Below are 20707 nucleotides of genomic sequence, written 5' to 3' on the forward strand. Positions count from 1 at the left end.
TGTTTTGGAATTTCTGGATAAAAAAAAAATCATGGGCTATATATAATCCATGAAATTTTTGGTGATTCGGAATTCTGATGTAAATTTTATCGAAAATTTACATGGCCGTCTGTTAAAACTCTGTGGAGCCAGTTGGTCACCACAGCAAAAATGATTCATTTTCAAGGTCAAACGAGCCCTAGAGCAGGTAAACCCCCCGTTTTGCCGATTTTTATGTGCTATAGTTTATGGAATTTTTGGTGATCCCAAATTCTGATGTTTTTTTTTTGCCAAAAATTCACATAAATGTCCTTTAATACCTTATCTATGGAATCAGTTGGTTACCATGGCAAAAATGGCCCATTTTCAAGATTAAACGAGCCTCAAAGCAAGTAAACGCTCCATTCTGTTAATTTTCATGTGCTATAATCCACCCTTTTTTTTGGTGATCCAGAATTACAATTTCATTTTTGTCAAAAATATATATGGAGGTCCGTTAAGACCGTAGATATGGAGTCGGTTGGTCACCACGGCCAAAACGGCCCGTTTTCAAGGTCTAATGAGCCGGGAACAGGTAAAACTCCAATTTGCCGATTTTCAAATGCTATAATTCATGAGATTTTTGGTGAATTGTATTTTTGGCGTTATTTTTACAAAAGAATTTCATGGACGATCGTTAAGACGTTGTCTATGGAATCAGTTCACCCTGACGGCCAAAACAGTCCATTTTCAAGGTCAAACGAGCCCTGAAGTAGATAAATTCCCCATTTTGTCGATTTTCGTGTGTTATAGTTCCACCATCTTTTTACGTGATCTAGAATTTTGAAGTTATTTTTACCAAAAAATTTCGTGGACGTCTGTTAAGACGTTAGTTATGGAATTGGCCTGAAGTCAAAACGGTTCATTTTAGGGTCAAACGAACCTCGGAACAGGTTGACACCCATTTTATCGATTTTCGTATGTTATAATCCATGATTTTTGGTGATCCAGCATTTCGATGTTACTTTTGCCAAAAAATTTTGTAAACAACCGTTAAGAGGTTAGTTATGTAGTTAGTTGGCCTTCACAGTCAAAATGACCCATTTTCAAGGTCAAATGAGTTCCAGAGCAGATAAACTTTCCATTTTGCCGATTTTTGTGTGCTTATGGTTCACCATCTTTTTTGTTGATTTCAAATTCTGACGTTATTTTTGCAAAATTTTTCATAAACGTCGCTTAAAACTTTGCTATTGAGCCAGTTGGCTCTGACAACCAAAACTGACCATTTTGTCAATTCTCATTTACTACAAATACTAACAGGGTAAACCCAATTAACTTCGGCATAAAGAACACATTGGAATAATATGTTTGTAGATAATATAGTAATATTTGCCATAGTAATAGTTTTTTATCACCTTTCAATATTATTATTAATCATAATTTGTCCTTGTTATTTGCTATAATATTCATTTCACTGTCTCTTCCTTTAAACAGTGATTTGTTGAACTAAAGCTAAAAATCTTTTGGAAACAATCCCTCTTCACCACCATTTGTATTCATGTCTAGTTGAAGAAAAGCAGACAAAAATTTCAGTCTATGTAAGGAAAAAGATCGAAGCGAGTATATAACTTGCTTCTATCTCATAAAATAAGAGGTAATCTTGTTCAAAACATTTTGTTGAAACTCTAAGATGAGTGCAAAATCCAAACATAAAAACATTCTCACAATCTCCTAAGAACATTTCTTTCTAACATATGAAGATATCAAAATATTGAAGAAAGGAATGTAAGGAACCACTACATAGGTAACTAAAAACTTCAAAAATGAACGATTCCATCGCCACACTTCTTTAAATTCTTGCGCAAAAGCTCATTCTTCATCATCCTCGTCACCATCACCGCCAGCAGCCTTCTTGGCAGCAGACTTTTGGTTCTTTCGCTTCACTCTTCCTGGACGCCCACCACCAAAAGGACTGGTTAGAGAGAAGTCAATGTGCTTCTGAGAGTCCACTCTCACCATGAATGAAGCAACATTCACGACTTGCCTTCCAACCCTGCAATTCAGTTAATGTTCAGTCTGTTTAGCTTCATTGAAATGCACACAAGTAAACAAAGAATCAGTGCTTAAAGGTACCTCAAAATAAGTATCCAACATTAGGACAGAAAAAAAATAACCAGAAGGTACATCCAACGAGGTATCCACCATAAGGAGGGAGAAAAAACAAGAACCCCCTACTACACATGATTACAACAGAACAAGATCTACTATGTACGGCTAAGAACACAACCACCCAAGATCTTGTAATCCAACAACACCAGACTTACCCCAATGCAAGAAAATCACGTGTATACAAGCGAAATAAGCATTTGGCTCCTAGAAACCTTGCAGTTCAGAGCACGCTAAAATACATCTCTATTAACATATAAAAGGAATGATAATAAATGAAATGGTTATACATATTCCGCAAAAAGTGAAAACCTAGTTGCAATTACAGTTTAATACATCAAAGTTCTTTGAGAATACACCAAGAAGAATTCACTGTGCCAACATCACTCATCTTTGTATAGAAACATATAATCTTATTCAGCAATTTGTAGTAAGAATTCCTATATTATTGTTGGGGGATATTTGGGGGGAACAAAGACACCTTCTAAACCTTAAAAACATTTATATCCTAAACTAGATGCAAGTGTTATAGTTCTTTCAATAAAACTATACAGGACAGGAAAAAATGACAAGCACCTCCCAATACAGTTACAAATGTTATCATCTACTTTCACAGAACCACTTAAAAGAAGGGGTAAAAACAGCTTAACTATTTGCAATATGTGATGGAAACACACTGTTTTTACCTGATATGCCTTTGCCTGATGAGCACTCTCGCATGGTGGATTGACTTGGCCATGCCAGTCTTGAAGACAAGTGTTTGCAGACGACGTTCAAGGAAGTTCTCAACAGTGAGTGCCAAGACATAATCAAGCTTGTTCTGGCTCTCGTCCAACAACCCATACCGGTTCATCCTCCTCAAAAGAGCTTCACCTTCAAAAATACGACGTGGGTCTTTCTCATCAAGGGTCAGAAGCATTCTTGCAGCATTCCTGATACGGCTCAAAGCATACTGAACTCTCCACAACTCCCTCTTGCACCTCAGTCCATACTCTCCAACAAGCTTCAACTCTGCATCCAACCTTTCCTTCTCATAAGGACGTCGAGGCTTCTTAAAGGTCTTCCCATCTGATTATCACACCAGAATAGCAAATAAACAAAGGCTTAAAACCATATCTCCTATAGTGACATGGTAAATTCTGAAGCAATCCCCAAAACAAAAAAGTACCCCATAGAACTGTCCTAACTAGGCTGTAGATTTTAAGGAGACTTTAACACAGTCGCAGTTCAATTTAAATTGAAGGAAGAACCTTATTATCTTTTAGAGAATCTTCTGACAAAAAATTGAACTTTAATTGTGGCAACTCTCACATAAGTCGAAAATACCATCATATACAACCTAAAGGTCAAAACAGAAATAGAACAATTAGCTAGACCACTATATCCTCATAGCTCAGAGTAATACTAACAACCATCTAATTTTACATGGAACAATTCAATAGGCATAATCAGGCGACAGTACTAATAATCAGCATGATCTTACATCAAAAAGTAACTATTATAATAAAACAAAAACATCAATAGATCATTCTAAGCCTCAATCATACTAATTCATTCAGTCGATTCCGTTCCATATGGATCCGTATCATCCCAATACTCAAATAATTTACTTTTCAAGATAAGCTGGAGGTTGCTAACACTATAAATTCTCCACATTTTTACTAATCTAAGCAAACTAACATAAATCCATGCAAACATCGAACATAATCATTCATATGAAATGTACACTGAGATCAAGGAAACTTACAGTTGCGGTAAAAGGAAACGTGCACCATGTTTACCGGTTGACGGCGCCGTCCTCAATCGGCGACCTGCTGAAATGAACTGAGAAAATTTCTAGGGTTGGAGAGACACTAGGGTTTTTTTGATAAGGAAGCGCGGCTGCATATATATGTGTGTGTTGTCTCTCAAAGCCCAACTTAAATTTGGGTTGAAAATTTTTGGGCCCAAAATGTGTAGTGGATGATACTATTGGCCCAAATAGGGAATTACATAACTTCCTATTTCTTTTAATTTATTCTCTTTATTAAATTAGAACAACTTTAAATTAACCAGTATCAAAGTTTTATACTCCAGAATATTTTTTTATAAAATAATTATCTGTTTCTAAAAATCCAATCAATTGTAACTAAAACTAAGTGATAAAATTTAAAGGGATAAAAACAATATCTTAGCTTTCTTTGTCACAATTTGTGCTTGACACATTTTTCTTTTTTATGTATCATCTTTCTACATTTAAAAATAAATCAATTTAAAAAAATTCATTTTAACATCAATGAGATAATACATAATCATACAAAGATATTAGATTTAAAAGTATTTCTTTCATTTTAATAATTCACATTTAGTCAAATTATCTCACATAAATTAAGACGAAGGGGAGGGCTAATAAAAATTATTTAAATTATATATTAGTATAAATACAATATTAGACCATATATTCAGCAGGGGTGAGCATTGGGCGGTATAGAAAACTTCGATTCACAACTTATAATTTTTTATTTTTGAAAATATTAATCCATGACATTACCATAGCAAATTAATTCGTTAGAATTCGGTTTTTCTTAAGTTCAGTTTCTGTCTTTTTAGTACATTAAACTGGTAAATAGAGTTCATTCGACTTTGACTTACATATATTCATATAATAGAGAATTAAGATTTCGACTTTTCAAGAAATGTTCAAATCATATCCGACTACCACCTTACACATTTAATAATATTCAAAAGCAAGTACAAGAAATTCTCTTTGTTGATCAAATACATAATAATGACATTCCAATCAAATACATAATATATATATATATAATATATATATATATATATATACACACGGTACCGTACCATGTCCACCCCTATTTTCTAGTGATCATGTTATATGTTTATATGTTCAATCGAGTAAAATATAACAGCAACATTTCTTAGTTTAAATTTTGGAAACGTGACATCCAGTCCCATGGACTTCAACTAAATTCAGCACCAGATATTTCACATAATTCAAAAATACAACTTAGATAACTTAATGATAAATACATGTTTAACCTTATTGAACAAATAGAACTTGGATAACTCATCAAGTGCAGGCATCTGGAGATATTGATTCCGCGGAAATTATAAAGATGGTAATAGTTGTTAAAATACAACACGAGATCTTGCCTCTTCTGGAATCAACTCCTTTTCTGAGCTTCCTCCACACTGCCTCGCAACAAAGTTATGACTTGTGCTGGATCTGGAGCTCCAAATACTGAACTTCCTGCAACTATGCAGTTTGCTCCAGCTGATGTTGCTGCCTCAATGGTTGAAGGTCCTAGACCACCATCCACCTGTATCACAATAGTTCGTACGAATGATTAAGCACAAACCCAGTACGACTTGACTACATGATAACTCAAGAAATGGAAAATGCACGAGGGAATGGTCTGTGAAAACATGAAAATGTCAGGATATCCAAAACTAGAATTAAACCATCAAGAAACAAAAGCTCACCTCTATATCAAGTGATGGATACTTTTTTCTAAGAGTGCGTACCTAAAAATTGAAAGAGAGGCTCTTTAAGTTATTATGCAGAAAATGATGAATGACATCCAATTTCGAGAATGCCAAATTGTATTCTCACCTTATCCATCATCTCTGGCATAAACTTTTGTCCACCAAAACCAGGCTCAACAGTCATAACAAGGACCAGTTCGACAGCGTTTTCACCATCAAGCTGTAAAATATACATGCAAACTGGTGTATCATGACAGGTATTTTGAAGATATCATTAAGTTTGTTCTTGTTTCACTAACAGCAATAGCAACAAGTGATTTCCTTTTCAAAACTCTGTTATATTCTTTAATTCACAACAAGGAGAAGTCATAGTATTAAGAAAATCCTGACTCTTTCGCTAAGCAAACTAATAAAATGTGATAATGAATAACTACCAGTGGGTACACTTCTTCAATTGGTGTACCAGGCTTCAAAGAAACCCCAGGTTTCATGCCCTTTGACTTTATCCGTTGAACAAGCTCTTGCCAATTATCTGCAAAGATTAATACCTTCTTTGTAACAGAAATGAAAGTTGTGATAACAAAGTCAGCAGAAATCAAGGATCTTTTAGGTGTGAGTACAAAATATTTAACCATTTTCCAGTCTTGGTTGCATTAAACTAGTAAAACAATTTGCAAATCAAATTGTTCCACAACAAACAGAGTAAAACAACTCAATGTACTTAGGGCACAAAGCAATATTTATGCAACAATGTTCCACCACCACTAATTATACACTGACATGCAGTTAGCCTCTTTATTGAACCTTTTCGACTAACTACTCATAGTTTATACCCTAGTCCCATCATTTCCCTACATCACTCAATCTATCTATATCACATTCTAGTGAACAGATATTAACATTAACTTATCAAATGCTAAAAAGTGACTGTCCCTCAAATACTTCATGGATCTAGAGCGCAAAGTAAACCCCACCTCTAGATGCCTCAATATGGAAAGTAAAGCCTGAGGCACCAGCTTTGCCTAGCGGTTCCACATAATCAAGGGGGTTAGTGACCATTAGGTGGCAGTCCAGATATGCCCTGTAGAAATTTAGAACAACTTCATTGTACGATAAATAAATTATGGACAAGAAAAATAAAGTTGAAAGAGAGAAATCATTAAACCATACTTTGTATGCTTTCTCAGACTCTCGATAATTGGAGCACCGAGAGTAAGGTTTGGGACAAAGTGACTGCAAAACAGACAAGTGCAAAAAAAGAGTATTACAGTGCCTTTTGCGTTTAGAAATCTGAAAAAAATCCAACGAGCAGAATTTTTATTCAACTATCCACCCATCATTTTAACATGGATACAACCAGAGCTTGACCTGACTAACTGACCTACCCGTCCTGCAATGCACAAATACAACATTCAGTAACTGCTAATTATTGATGAATGAAGTGACTAAAGGAACAATTTCAACAGCACTTTATATCCAAACCAATTGAGCTAAAGAAGAGAAGACTGAAGATATCACTTATAACACAATCTAAGAAGAAGCAGATGAAGCACACTTGGCATAGGATTCTCAATTCTAGACCAATCAATATTTTAGCTTGAGGAGGTTAAGCTCAATTTAGTTAGTTCATTGTGCTATAGGGTCACAGCAAACAAGAGGAACTGGCACAACTACCTAGTTTATCCTGGAGGGGATAATTTCACATGATATGTACAGCCTCAGAGATGGAACTGTACCTAAATAAATAAGGTAACCAATATATTCTTTAAAAATGGAAGTCCAGATGTTATCAGAAACCTATTTAACCTTTACTTGTAAAGTGCAATATTATCTTCTAATTTTTTAAGTACAATAAGCCTTCTTACTGTCATTATAGTTACTAGTAACTATATGGTCTCTTTCTTGATAAGCAAAAGACATTTCATTAAATGGACCAAGAAGGTCCCAATGTATAAAATGTTGTCATTGAAGCTGATTCTCCCAGTCATCATTAGACACTCCAAATATGTCACATAGCTTATAGTTGCCTATTACTTGTTGAAAACTGAAGGGGAAAGTAATGCAAGAATTCAATAGTTTGGCAAATTCTTCACACCAGATTTTCAACACAATGTTTCCACTTTGTTTTCATGATACTCAACTACATAGGAGATCACATTGTTCTGCATAACAATTGCCTTTAAAGACCTAGCTAATAACAACACACTATCCTATCCATCCTAGCCTTGGTGGACAAAATCACCCGGTACCTGTTGCTTGTGGGAGGTGATAGGTACGTCGTAGAATAAATCGAGGTATGCGAAAGCTGGCCCATACACCACAATTCTCAAAAAAACAAAAACTACCAACCAATCAACTATGCATCACTCTCGTATTATTATACAGAGCTCCATGAATCCTCTGTATTGCTAATTTGCTTCACTCTATTCACGTAATGCTAATAACAACTTGCATTTAAACTTTAAAAATCTGTTCCTTAAATTTCAATCAAAAGATGGTAAAAACAAGAGCTCAGAAGCCGCTACAATTTTCTGTAGCGAACATTAACATATTTCTTTCTAACTTCAAGCAGATACAGTTTTCTGCTAAAAATTAACATCTTTCTTTTTAACTTCAATGATAATGAAGATAAAAAAAATAACTTAGCAAATGCTAGAAAGAGGAAGGAACAAAAATTACCATGATGTCCATATGGAGCCAATCCGCACCGCAATTGAGCATGCGCTCTGCTTCAGAGGCCAAATGAGCGAAGTCCGATGACAGCATCGACGGTGCTATGATTGCCTTCACCATCTTCCTCACTTGCTAATAAGAAATCAAACAAATTTATGAATCAGTTGAAGAATGGGTCTATTTTGGAACTAGAAAAAAGGATCTCATACAAGCTTTCAGAATACCTACCGGCCGTTAAGTTCTCTGTTCAATCTAAATTCCGGCGCCGGCGAAGGTTGTAGTCGTCTTTCACTTTTCGTCGACTGAGAATTTGTTGCACTAAACATATACTATTACGGTTACCCTTCTACCTACTACCATTTAACTTTCAGCCACCAGTGATTAGTGTAAATCAATATTTTAATATAATCAAAAATAAATATTATTAATATATTAATATTGGATTAACGATTTATTTATAAATATTATTATCGGCCTTCAATAATATTAATTATTTAGAGTGCTTATCATTCGATTTGATTTTTGATCTTCTTTTATTCTAATTTATATTTAAATTGATTACCTAATAAAATTATATTAAAATTATTTGATTCCTAATTAAATAAAAGTTAGAGTTTAAATAGAACTCTATTCTTATTTTCTACAATTTTATTCTTCTGAATAAGATATTAAATTATTTTGTCCAATCACTTGATAGATTTGATAAGATCGATCTTTAATTATTTTTATAAAATCAAGTTGATTCAACTCTTTTCATATCGTTTTGAGGTCCAATTAATTCAAAGTTGAGCTAAAAAGTCATGTTTTGAGGTCAACTAATTCAGACTTAAAAAGTCATACTTCTAAGTTCGGAGAACAAAGCTGCCCACTATAAGCAACTTTATTCTCAAGCATTAAACTGAAACCTCTTATTAAAGTTGAAGTTCGAATTATAATTTTCAAGTGATCTTTAACTAATTAAACCAACAAAACTGGTAATTGACATCCTTGATCCTACCAAGTTGAATTTTAATACATCAGACTTTGCATAAACATATACTATCAATCATCCAAAAGCAAATATAGCAACTTTTTTGATTAACTACAAAATATGGATGATAAAATCCTTTCTGATAGACTATTTTCACTTTAACATATCCTGTTTCTACTGATGAAATGAAGATCTGATCACTAAAATAATCCAAAGGTGAAGTATTTTCTAAATTTGGTTAATAGCTATATCTAACAAAGGGTAGATCAAATGTTTTCAAACTCATCAATCCATCAGCTTTATAACCATTTTACAACAGACTTGTTCCGAGTTCAAATGCAACGCGATGTTAATATCTCAGTTGAAACTCTATGGCTTCTCTTCATCTGATTGAGGACCAGTTGGTTCTGGAGAGGCCTCAACATCAACAAAGAACTCCTCTACTGAAAAGAAAAGGAGAAAAAAAAGACCAAATCAAGCTAATGCAAGCAAACATAAGAACTCTAGTCTGCATTTCAGTGACACTGTCATAATAACCAAATGAACTGTATTTCACAGAAAACAGATATTCCCGGAGAGAAGTGTGTGGAGATGCAGAAAGTCACATGTATCATTGTTTTGCATCTAACTTATGAGCCAATCAGAAACTTGCAATGTAGAAGTAAATATTCCATGTTGACGGGAAATGAAGCAGATGAAAGCCAGAATGCATGAACAAAGATCAGAAGTGAGATGACAAACAAAAGAAAATTTTGTAAAAAGAAAACAGCATTGTGTTTCTGAAAGTTTTCGTAGGTGGCAGTGGGTTGTCTTGTTCATATTCGTAGTTGTAGTATTGCTCATGTAGTTTCTTGTCCTTCGATTTCTGTAACTATTTGTCGTTTCTTGTACCTCGATTATCGTATTGCGTTGTTGTAGTCACCATTCTGTTACTATCTGCTATGTTTGTTATTACTTGTTTCTTGTACTCCCATTACTTCTTATTTGGGACTGTTTTGGACTATTTTCATTGAGAAGAGGGTCTATCAAAAACAACATCTCTACTTCTAAGGTAAGGTCTGCATACACTCTACCCACCCAGAGCCCAAACCCACCTTTGTCGGACTACACTGGGTATGTTGCCGTAAACGCCACAACATCAACGTTGCATCTAACAACTTCGGCTAAAAACAACAGACAAGTTGAGATGCTTAATGCTGACATACTTTGAACATCTCTGCAGATTATGATTCAAAGCATAACATTTGATGGGCAAGAAAGTAAAAGTTCTCACCTATATCATCTTGCTCAGGTGAGTCAAGTAGAATATCTGAATCAGACGGCAAATATGCAGAACCAGGATAGTTCCCAAGAGGTCCTAGATCTGTAATTATATTGGAGCAAAAATGAACATTAAAACCAGGATAAACAAGGAATAAATTAATAAAAGAAAGAAAAAAGGACAGGGATAGGCTCGCAAGATAGGGGTAACTGGTAAGGTATACATACACACTAGCCTCCCCAGACCCCAACTTGTGGGACTACACTAGGTATGTTGTTGTTGACATATCATACATGTAACATCGGTAAATGTATTTAGAGCATTGCTCCCTGTTGCCTGGAAAAGAATATTGTGATGCAACATTTTTGCAGTCACATAGTCTGATTTGCCAATCAGTACCACGACATAACAATAAACAAGCAAGTCCATACTAGAAGTCCTTGAAAAGTATGTCTTTATTTGAAAATAAAGGTTTTTGACGAGTATGAATGTATATCCCCACAGGCTGGCCACCTAAATCTATCTGGGACAGAGCATTCTAGCCAGTCTGCCATAGACTAGTCTATTTTCCTGTCGAATGGATCTCGTTTTGGCTAACAAAGTCCAGAGCTGACTAGAAATAAATATCAAGTGGTGCTCTACTGCTGAGCCGAAATCTATAAGCATTTCCTAAAAAATGAAGAAAGACGACTTCCCCGAAATTCTAAAGATATTTTTCACTCTAAGGTGGAAGGAGGCACACCAATCTAAAAACTACAACAAGTTTTCTGAAAGCCCAATTCAGAGATAAAATATCCAGGGCCAGACAGTTCAAATCATCAATACCATCTAGTAGTAAAGATCTTTGCATTATTAGAGATAAAGCAAGAACCTTGATAGAACTGTGATAATCCTTGAAAACAACCATAAGGTTTCAATTGTGGACAATGTGATTTTTTCCCATACAAACGTTCCTACTGAGCTTAGAAGTACACTAAATATGTATACACTTACCATGCTTCCTCTGAAATTAAATGTTACCGTTTGCAGTGGTTGACTATTAACATGAAAGACTGCTTAATGGAGTAACTACAATGACCTTCAAAGTAAATTTCTCATTTTAGGCGAATGGACTTTATTTGTAATTCTGTAAGTCCACTGGATCAGATTTTTTTGCCATGATCATTTCACTTTTTTACGGAAAATTATTTCACTTCATTACAAACTTCACATTATGACTTGTCAAAAGAGCCCATTGGCAATACTTCAAATAGGACGATAATGAAGTTCTCAAATCAAACACTCTTCGTAACAACAAAGGAAACACCAAAGGAGTGGGAGGGGGGTTGAACCACATTGCAAATGAATGCTGAATCTCGCTCATCAGCAGCGATAATGTTTGAGTTGTGCATAAGTTAACTTACCTCCCAAGTTTGACAGATCTGCTGTTAGATCTGAAAGACTAAAGTTCCAAGGAATCTGAGCCAAAGATCTAAGTGAATCCCTAGAATTACCAACACCATTATCTGGTGGTAGTTGTAATCCCACTGAACTTGCTACATCAGATGGAAAGGCAGCATCAAGGGCTGAGGTGTCAACTCCCATACCCGATATCTCTGAAGCAGTAAAGGGAAAATGGCCGCTGGAAGCTACTGATGTAGGGCTAACAGCCATATCTGACATAGATGACATGGCATTGCCAGGTGGAACAGCTGCTGCTACATCTGGCACACTGGTATCAATCACCATCCTGTCAGCAGAGAACAATGTGTAAAGTGTCATTTGTCATGCCACGTCTCCTTCAACAAATATAAACATCTTTTCATCCCAGAAGCCCAAAGATATATTCACTTCGACAATCAGCTTACTTAATTATCATTAAAAAGAAGACATGAACCTCATTTCCTTAACAAACTACGCATGGCCAACAAGAAACAAGTACTAGGTCTGAAATATTTACATAAGAGCAACATCTTTCCCTAATCTACACTCATTTTAAACCAATATGAAACATCAATGCAATTTCAGTTCCTATTAACTCTGGGAAACCGCGAATTAGATGTACTGGAAATAGTCAAATGGCAACTCTTTGAGCACATGGCAAGTAAGATGCTGAGCAAACAACTGAAACAAGTACCACAGCCATCTGGCTAACCAGAAAAAAATTTAAATAGCTCATAAATCTATTTTAGAATCAAAGAGGCCTAAAACCCTAAACAAAGAGAGATTCTCACTCGTTTCCTGAATTCATCCTCATCGGATGATAGTTTCCTGGTGCAGGCACACCATTAACCACGTGGCAGCTGGACATGCCCATTGGATCAAGATGAGGTTGACCTGCAGCTGGAACTGGAGGTTGCTGCAGGACGGGATATCCCATGGGTAAGTTGTTGACTGCACCAGAAAAAGTGGCATTAAATAAAATGCTAATAAATCTAAAAAAGACTCATTTACCTGTTCTGAAGATAATATTAATCCCCATGCTATTCAAACAGCTTAATTCCAATTTGAAAAGTCATGTTACTCAATACTGAGGAAGAAAGGAAGCAGAAGAAAACAAGTGCAAAGGGCAAGTTGAACTACATATTTTGTAATAATTTATGTTGTATAAACTTTGTTTTTATAAGGATGACTCATATTGCATAACTCTCTGCATTTCCCCTCCATAGAGTGCCTCCATTTGGTCCATTCAAGAATGCAGGCGTTGTCCAAATAAAGTTATAAACCAACACGAGTTTCTTTTCCCATTCCAAACCATTTAATAGACATTATGCAGAAGAGACAAGCTTCTTCGCTAATAAAGATTAGTACAGTTGACCCTCCACTACAACTGGAGGGGTACCTATCTTCTACATGTTCACAAAACGAATAGATGGCAAAGGAAGACATCGAAAAGGATCAGTAGTTGATGATTGGACAACCTCAACATTTCCAAATCTAATCCTGAAGCAGCATAATACAGTAATACTCACCTTCATACGACAAATAAAGATACCTGGCATGGTACTAATCCCATTCTGCATTGGAGCCAACGGAACCTTCGGAGGCACTGGATATTTCATCAGATGATACTGGTGCTCAAGCAAATGATTGAACAGGACGATTTGTTTCTTCAGTTTAAGCCTAATGTAGTAGGCCCGAAAGAAATCTGTATTTTCTTCTTCTAATTTTTGCCAAACTGTACACAATTTGAAAAGATATTAAAGTTAGAAACTAAAGATCTAAAGTGACCACCCAATAACCATAGTCATACACCAGAAACACTTGGTAACTATACATGTGAGACAGTAGACAGCATATATAATGCAAGCAGACAGAATCATAAGCAACTTCACAGTAACTCATGTACCTACCTAGAGTTGTGAATCCAGGATCTATCCTTGCACGATTCAGAAGTGTTTTTACCACTTCATCCTTATTCATATACAACTGCAAGCACCTTTCAATCAAGTTTTGGACCTGCAACAAATATGTCATCATAAAGTTAAAAGACCCCGGTAAAACTTCCCAATGAATAATATCCAGGCATAATAAAGAACTTAAAGACTGTCTTACAAGTTCAATATCTTCACGTGAAACTTTTCTGTTATCATTGCCTGATGCAGAAACAGAACCTGCATCAGCTACAGGGGTATCTGCTGTATGGTTCTGCTGGTCATTTTGGGCCTCGTGAGAAGCCTGAATTGATGGTTTCTTTTCTGTGTTGTTTGGCTGCAGTTTTTTTTCTGCTTTGATTGGCTGTAGTTTTTTCGTAAAATATTAGAAGCAAACAGATTCCATATATGAATAATAGCTATCCAACAGATAATTTTTAACTTAAAATCATAAGCACTTCAGAACTTTAGAAAAAATTATTCTCTAACCATTTAGTAGAGTGCATCATTATATAATATTGTTTCCAATTAGCAGCATTTCAATACCATTAGAAAAATGATAGGCCGCATTGCCAAAAGAATGCACATATAACAGCAAGAAATGAAAGATCAGATTACAAGAAAGGGAACTCGCTGAAATACAGAATAACAACCTTGGTGGTCTTCATTTTAACTCAACTCCAAGCACATTAGATATCTCCATGAAGCTCCAACATAGCACTATAATTAGGCATATGGGAAGTTGGAAAACTAATCACCTGAGAATAAAGGTACCATCAATAAGAAGATACAAAAAATCACACGAGTTCAACAACAGAGTGGAACTGAAGGTTGAAAGTTTTAGCATAAAGTTTCAGAATTGAGAAAGAAAATATCATTTTCAATAAAAGAGACTGATATATTTTAGGATCATGTGTCAAGTCTAAAAAGAACATTTGTACTCCCACTCCCTAGATTGAAACTGATACATGATACTTATTTAGTTCTATAGAACTTGATGGGTTAAACTGAAAAAAGAGAATCTATTCCAGACAAGGAACAAGCTATAAAAATATAGAAATGAACCTATTGCTCTGGATAGTAAAGGAATTTGATGTTACTTGCACAGAAATATCCCCCTTTTTGGGCATAATATAATGATCCGTGGAGAATCTTCTTTCAGGATCTTGAGATAAGAACTTATTTCATACTAATGCATATACAATATACTGAGGAATATCAAAGTCATGGCTGGAAAAATGCATTCAGATGGAGATATAAACCAGACTCCATAGGTACCACTATTGTCATCCCCCAAGGTAATTCGTACACAACCGATAGACTACTCCAACTTTCTGGGAGTTTGAACTATTAATCAAGTACTACAGCATTAAGGAGAGACTTGGAGGAATGGTATAGTTGTTTCTGTGTGACCTATAGCCTATAGGTCATGGGTTCGAGCTGTGAAATCAGTCATAGATGCTTGCATCAAGGTAGTACCTACATCACACCCCTAAGTAGCAGCCCTTCCCCGGACCCTGCGTGAATATGGGATGTTAGTGCACCGGTCAGCCTTTGCAGCATTAAGGTTCATGGAACATGAACTGCCACCCTATCGCAATAAAATGGTCATCTGTTCTGATTTCCCAACTTCCATTATATTCTAAAAAGAGTTGTTTAGCTTATATTTTTTGTCTATTTTGTTCATAAAGCCCTAAATCCTTAAGTAACAACTGAGTATCTCCAAAAAGTCTCATCCCAAAATTGTATGTGCTCCATACCTACTGACTTTTTTTTTGAGACAAGGGTAACTACTCCATACCTACTGACTTAAATACTGATATTACCCCGTTTGCATTGTATAGTGCTCAAGCTGTAATATCTTCAAATAATGCAAGAACTAAGAAAATGGAGGAGCTAATACTGTTGAAAATGGAAAATTGATTTGGAGAATTCTACAGAGAGATTGGCTTCAAAAAAAGTCTCATTTTTTCTCTTTCCACGTTTTACAACCTATCCAGATCTGGATTCTACATTGTAGGAGCAACACTAGAGAGAAACACTGTCCTAGAATATTTATGTTTCTCATGTAATTTGGCTCCTTCAAAATCTCAGAATGTTTACCCTACAGAGACCCCAAAAGTGAAAATTCATACAAACAAACTGTAGCATCAGCAAATCATCACATGTATGAGATTAACATACCATAACAAAAGAATCCTGAAAAAGGTTATAAAAAAGAATCAACTCATCAAAAAGTTCTCCACAAAAGGTTAAGACTTTTCTACAGAATGAATGACTTTAACTCACAGAAAAGATTAAGCCTTTTCAACCAAATGCTTGACTTTAATAGGCATCCATAAAGTCTTTAATCAAAAGCTGAACTGCAGAAAGCAGCTCTGATGGGATAAGAAATCAAAACAACAATTTGCATTTCATTAAAAGTAATTCAATCCATCATCTAATAGGCAAAAATAAAGATACCTACATTGCAAGAGCCTAGTACAAGACCTCCAGCTTGACATGATAGAAATTACATAGTACTAAAAGATATTATCAGCATCTCTACCTCCTCGAGATAAGAGTTAGGTCTGATACACTCTACCCCCATACACCGGGTATGTTGTTGTAGTAGAAATTATCAAAGATCTCAAATCTAGTAGCACAAAAGTTACCATTTTTCCAATCAAGATTATCTTTTACCAGAAAATCAAGACTGTGGGGTTATTCAAAAATCACTTGGTAACACACAACTAATCATACAAACACCACTCTGATAAAATCCCTAACGAGGATTCAAACATACAACAACTTAGTATTAAGAGCTAAAACCCTAAACTTAAGCAAAGCAACAGCTGATTCAAACACCCAATTCAGAAATGACACAAAGTATGCAAATAAAAACATATTAAAAAAAAACAAAAACATAAACCCCTAAAACCCAACTCAAAAAATGCTTTGTACAACCAAGAGAAACCCAAAAAAGACCAAACCTTTGCCTTGAAGGTGGCTATCTGAATCCAACCCTTTGTCTTACAGTAACATCTATTGAACAAAGTGCCAGCAAAATTTGAACTTTGCTAGAAAAAACTGAAAAAAAAAAACAAAAACAGCAAATCTGCAAGAAAAAAGTATCAAGAATCAAGGCTAAAGAACTTTAAGAAGGTAAAAATCAAGTCTTGATGGATTTTTTTGGCTTAGAAGAGTCAAAGAAGAGGAACAGTTGAGGAAGGTTTATGAAGGAAAATTGTGAAAAAAAATGGTTTATGAGAGTTGCTTATTGCTATTGGTGCTTTTGTTCAGTAAAGAAAATATAGCAATGGAAAAAATAATGTATTATACCGCCAAACATAGATTCAATAATACCATTACATTATTTTATTCTAATTTGAATTCAAAGGGAACAAAATGCCCTAAAATTAGGAGATGGCATAATACGCCGATTATTATACCTTATATATCATATCAAACGATTCATAATTGAATAAAAATCAAAATTATGATGAATTGTATAATTATAGATCAATCACGTGAAAATTCTTTTTGAAATAAGAGTTAATTTCATGGCATATGTCTACTATGATATCGTGTTAAAGTGTGTAATTCATCTAAAAACTTAAATTATTTTTAAAAATACATATTTTTATTATTTAATTATATTTTTAACGATCGAAGTCTTTTTCTTCATCAAGAGTAAAAGATCCATCTAAGAACAATAGAAGAGAAATATACGATTCGTCGAATCGAATCTTTGAAAAGTCTCGATCTTCGTCCAGGACATAGATTCTATGTGCCCTTCAAAACTTTATATTCTATATTGTTATTGGCATAATGGTCAATATTGTTATTACAGTGAAATACAAATTTCTGAATATATTTTTTTAGTAAAAAGAAAAATAATGAACTCTCACTTTGTGTTAAACTTTTTCCAACAAAAATGTATTTTATTTTTAATGAACTCATCTCTCACTTCCAGCAATTTTTATTAGGAAAAGAACAAAATATATGACAAAATTTGAGACCAAATTTTTATGTAACATGCACTTGTAGAGAAGCTGTCTGGGCATAGATGAACATTACAAAGAAAAAAAGAACTTTATGTATGCATATTTTTGGGTCCCCAAAGAGCAAAAACCCAAATTGTTGCCTCTTTTCTTTTCTTTTTTTTCTGAAAACAATTATTTTTCTCTCTGCAAAACAATTAGATAATATTTACCATAGTGTTAATATTGATAAATAGTTATCTACCTTAGGTATTTATATCGAATTATATATATAAATGTTAATATAGTTATATGATATTAATGAAGTAAGAGGGCATGCTTATTATCATAAAGTGCTAAATAGTTATGCATGTGCAAATACATGTATCTATTGATTTAATGTCAATATTAGGGATGACGGTGAATGATTTTTAAACATCGAGGATATGGACTATGATGGATGAATGAGATTTCTCCACATTTAAGCATATATAGATCTCGAGTTCGAGCTTAAAAATAAAAATAAAAAATCTTTATTAAAACGCTTTTACTTTAATTGAACCCCATGTGTATTCAAATATGAATTAATTGGCCGAGTGATTTTTCAAATACCAATGACTAGATAAGAAAATACTTCCTCCGGCTCAAGATCGGCAAGACTAATTGCAACTTTTCATATAATCTTCAATATTTAAAATATTAAATTACTCTAATCTAATTCAATAATTAATTAAATCAACTCTCGATAACTAAAATATCACATAAATTAAAATGAATTAATTGATGTAATATGCACTTGTATTGCTCATAAATTAACCACATTTTTTTGGTAAAATAGTCCTACAAAGTAGATCTTCTTGTTCATTTAGTTAAGCAAAATTTGGCATCTATGGCTTCAAGAGGACCACTCCTTTTGTTGTTGGCCCATAATTGCATGCCAAATTGCCAATAATTTAAGCCCCATGAATCAAATATCCACATCCCACTGGTCAAAATACTTTTTCCTCTAATGTATAAATCATATATCTACCTCACACTTATTATTCGTGTAGTTATAATTAGTCAGAGATATTGTAATTAACGAACATATATTTTTATGGGCAACTTTCACGTATAGCAAATATAAAATTCATATTTGTATGCTATAACAAAATTTGCATAATTACACTTTTACATAATTGTGTTCCGTATTAAACTTATATATCTATAATTCGCTATACATATACAATTAAAATAAATTGTATAAAATCAGTGGCGGATGCACATTTATGTTTATGGATGCTTGAGCACCCATTACATTTTTGAGCTAACATTATTATTTATAAAGAAAATCTAGTGAGTTGCATGAATATGTAATTTGAGCACCCAATTGTAATAGCAACTTAAAATTAGAAATAGTTAAGCACCCATAACTAAAAAATTCTGGATCCGCCATTGTATAAAACGACAAAGAGAGAAATTATATACAATTTGAATTGTATAAAACGAGAAAGCGAGAAAGGCAGAATTGAATTGTATAAAACAAGAAAGAGATAAATTATATACAATTTGGATTGTATAAAACGAGAAAGAGAAAAAAGGCAAAAAGAGACTTGTGCAGTGAATATACAATTGAATCGCATTATATAAAATAAGAAAGAGAAAAATTATATACAATTTTGAATTTGTATAAAACGAGAAAGGCAAAAGAGACTTGGGCAGGGAAATAATTGTATTGTATAAATAATTATAAGCGTATAGGATGAATATATATGTATTTGCATGCGTTTATACAATTTTCTCTTGCTTTATACAATTAGAAGCACAATTTATACAATTCTATTGTATAAAAAGAGAGAGGTGAGCGACAAGGATTAAGCGAGCGAGAGAGGGAGAATGGCGAGCGAGAATATGAGGGAGAGAGGGAATAACAAACAGTTTATTATTGAACACAAATAAATAAAAGGATCGCTACTATATTTATTTTATATTATTAGTGTGTCATTTTATACAATTGTCCCTACTTTTATTGTACGTGTTGATTGAATAGTCTTACGATATGTGTTGTATATGTCACTGATAAAATTTATTTTATTAGTTATCACTTATTCATTCGTTAATTACAATATTTTTGTCTAATTATAACTGCACGAATAATAAATGTGATATAAATATTTGATTTATATATTAGAGGAAAAAAACAAAAATAATAGTAATATATATTTAAAGTTTTAAATATATAACTAGTAGTATATGTTTTATCAATGAAATACACAAAATGAAAATTCTAAATAATGTCACTATTTAAAGGACAAGAATTTCGCTTATCTAATATAAATTATAAATTAAAAATAAATTGTCTACGCTTTTATGTTAGATAATATTTTAAAATTTTAAAGTAAACCATTCGTATCTTCATATTAGTAAATAAACTTTGATACAATATTATCTAACCGATTGTATTACAAATAAATGATAAATATCTTACAAAAAATAAATATGGAAAAGAAGAAAGACAATATAGGTCTTTCATTAAATATTGGTTTTAGACCACTACTTTTAATAGGCAACTCTTGTATTTAAAAAATGGATAAATTACTATAATTATATTATATTATAAAAAAGTGACTCAGATTATATTAATTTAACTCAATTCAAGTATATTACTACAATTTTGATTGATGAGTTTTTATGTTCAAAGATATGCCTTATATGTTCATGAGAAACATAAGAAACACTATCAAGAACGTTTTTTTCTATATAAGAAATCAAATAACCATACAAAAATTCATCCTCCTTTCGATTTTGTAAAACAGAATTTATGAATATCATTCAAGTCTTCTAATGACGATTCTCGTTGGACAATAATTGACACCTTAACCACTAGACCCACGAGCAG

General features: G+C 33.7%; 3 protein-coding genes across 6 annotated transcripts; all 3 read right to left on the bottom strand.

Moving 5' to 3' along the window:
* Window positions 1-1557: 1557 nt before the first annotated feature.
* Window positions 1558-4027, bottom strand: LOC107020589 (40S ribosomal protein S9-2). The gene is made up of 3 exons (XM_015221018.2): window positions 3872-4027; window positions 2811-3192; window positions 1558-2011 (listed from the first exon to the last, which is right to left on the bottom strand). Exons 1-3 carry the CDS (start codon window positions 3897-3899, stop codon window positions 1828-1830), a joined length of 594 nt encoding a protein of 197 aa, XP_015076504.1. The 5' UTR covers window positions 3900-4027; the 3' UTR covers window positions 1558-1827.
* A 993-nt stretch (window positions 4028-5020) lies between these two features.
* Window positions 5021-8672, bottom strand: LOC107018572 (ribulose-phosphate 3-epimerase, cytoplasmic isoform-like). Of its 2 annotated transcripts, none has more exons than XM_015219086.2 (9): window positions 8512-8672; window positions 8290-8415; window positions 6996-7000; window positions 6781-6843; window positions 6585-6691; window positions 6045-6142; window positions 5738-5830; window positions 5608-5649; window positions 5021-5444 (listed from the first exon to the last, which is right to left on the bottom strand). In XM_015219086.2, the coding sequence occupies exons 2-9, from the start codon at window positions 8401-8403 to the stop codon at window positions 5289-5291; spliced, it is 678 nt and encodes a 225-aa protein (XP_015074572.1). In that variant the 5' UTR covers window positions 8404-8415; window positions 8512-8672; the 3' UTR covers window positions 5021-5288. The 2 variants fall into 2 exon arrangements, with proteins under 2 accessions (XP_015074572.1, XP_015074573.1); XM_015219087.2 differs by having other exon boundaries at window positions 8290-8411; window positions 8512-8667.
* Window positions 8673-9274: 602 nt separating this feature from the next.
* LOC107020710 lies at window positions 9275-17178 on the bottom strand. 3 transcript variants are annotated; one of them, XM_015221170.2, is made up of 9 exons: window positions 16840-17178; window positions 14521-14625; window positions 14049-14231; window positions 13847-13952; window positions 13489-13671; window positions 12728-12887; window positions 11918-12243; window positions 10527-10616; window positions 9275-9696 (listed from the first exon to the last, which is right to left on the bottom strand). In XM_015221170.2, the coding sequence occupies exons 2-9, from the start codon at window positions 14533-14535 to the stop codon at window positions 9623-9625; spliced, it is 1137 nt and encodes a 378-aa protein (XP_015076656.1). In that variant the 5' UTR covers window positions 14536-14625; window positions 16840-17178; the 3' UTR covers window positions 9275-9622. The 3 variants fall into 3 exon arrangements, with proteins under 3 accessions (XP_015076656.1, XP_027772943.1, XP_015076657.1); XM_027917142.1 differs by lacking the exon at window positions 16840-17178 and adding an exon at window positions 16157-16180; XM_015221171.2 differs by having other exon boundaries at window positions 9344-9693; window positions 16840-17176.
* Window positions 17179-20707: the final 3529 nt, after the last annotated feature.

This window comes from Solanum pennellii, chromosome 5, assembly GCF_001406875.1.
Source record: "Solanum pennellii chromosome 5, SPENNV200".
In the NCBI taxonomy this organism is placed as follows: Eukaryota; Viridiplantae; Streptophyta; class Magnoliopsida; order Solanales; family Solanaceae; genus Solanum; species Solanum pennellii.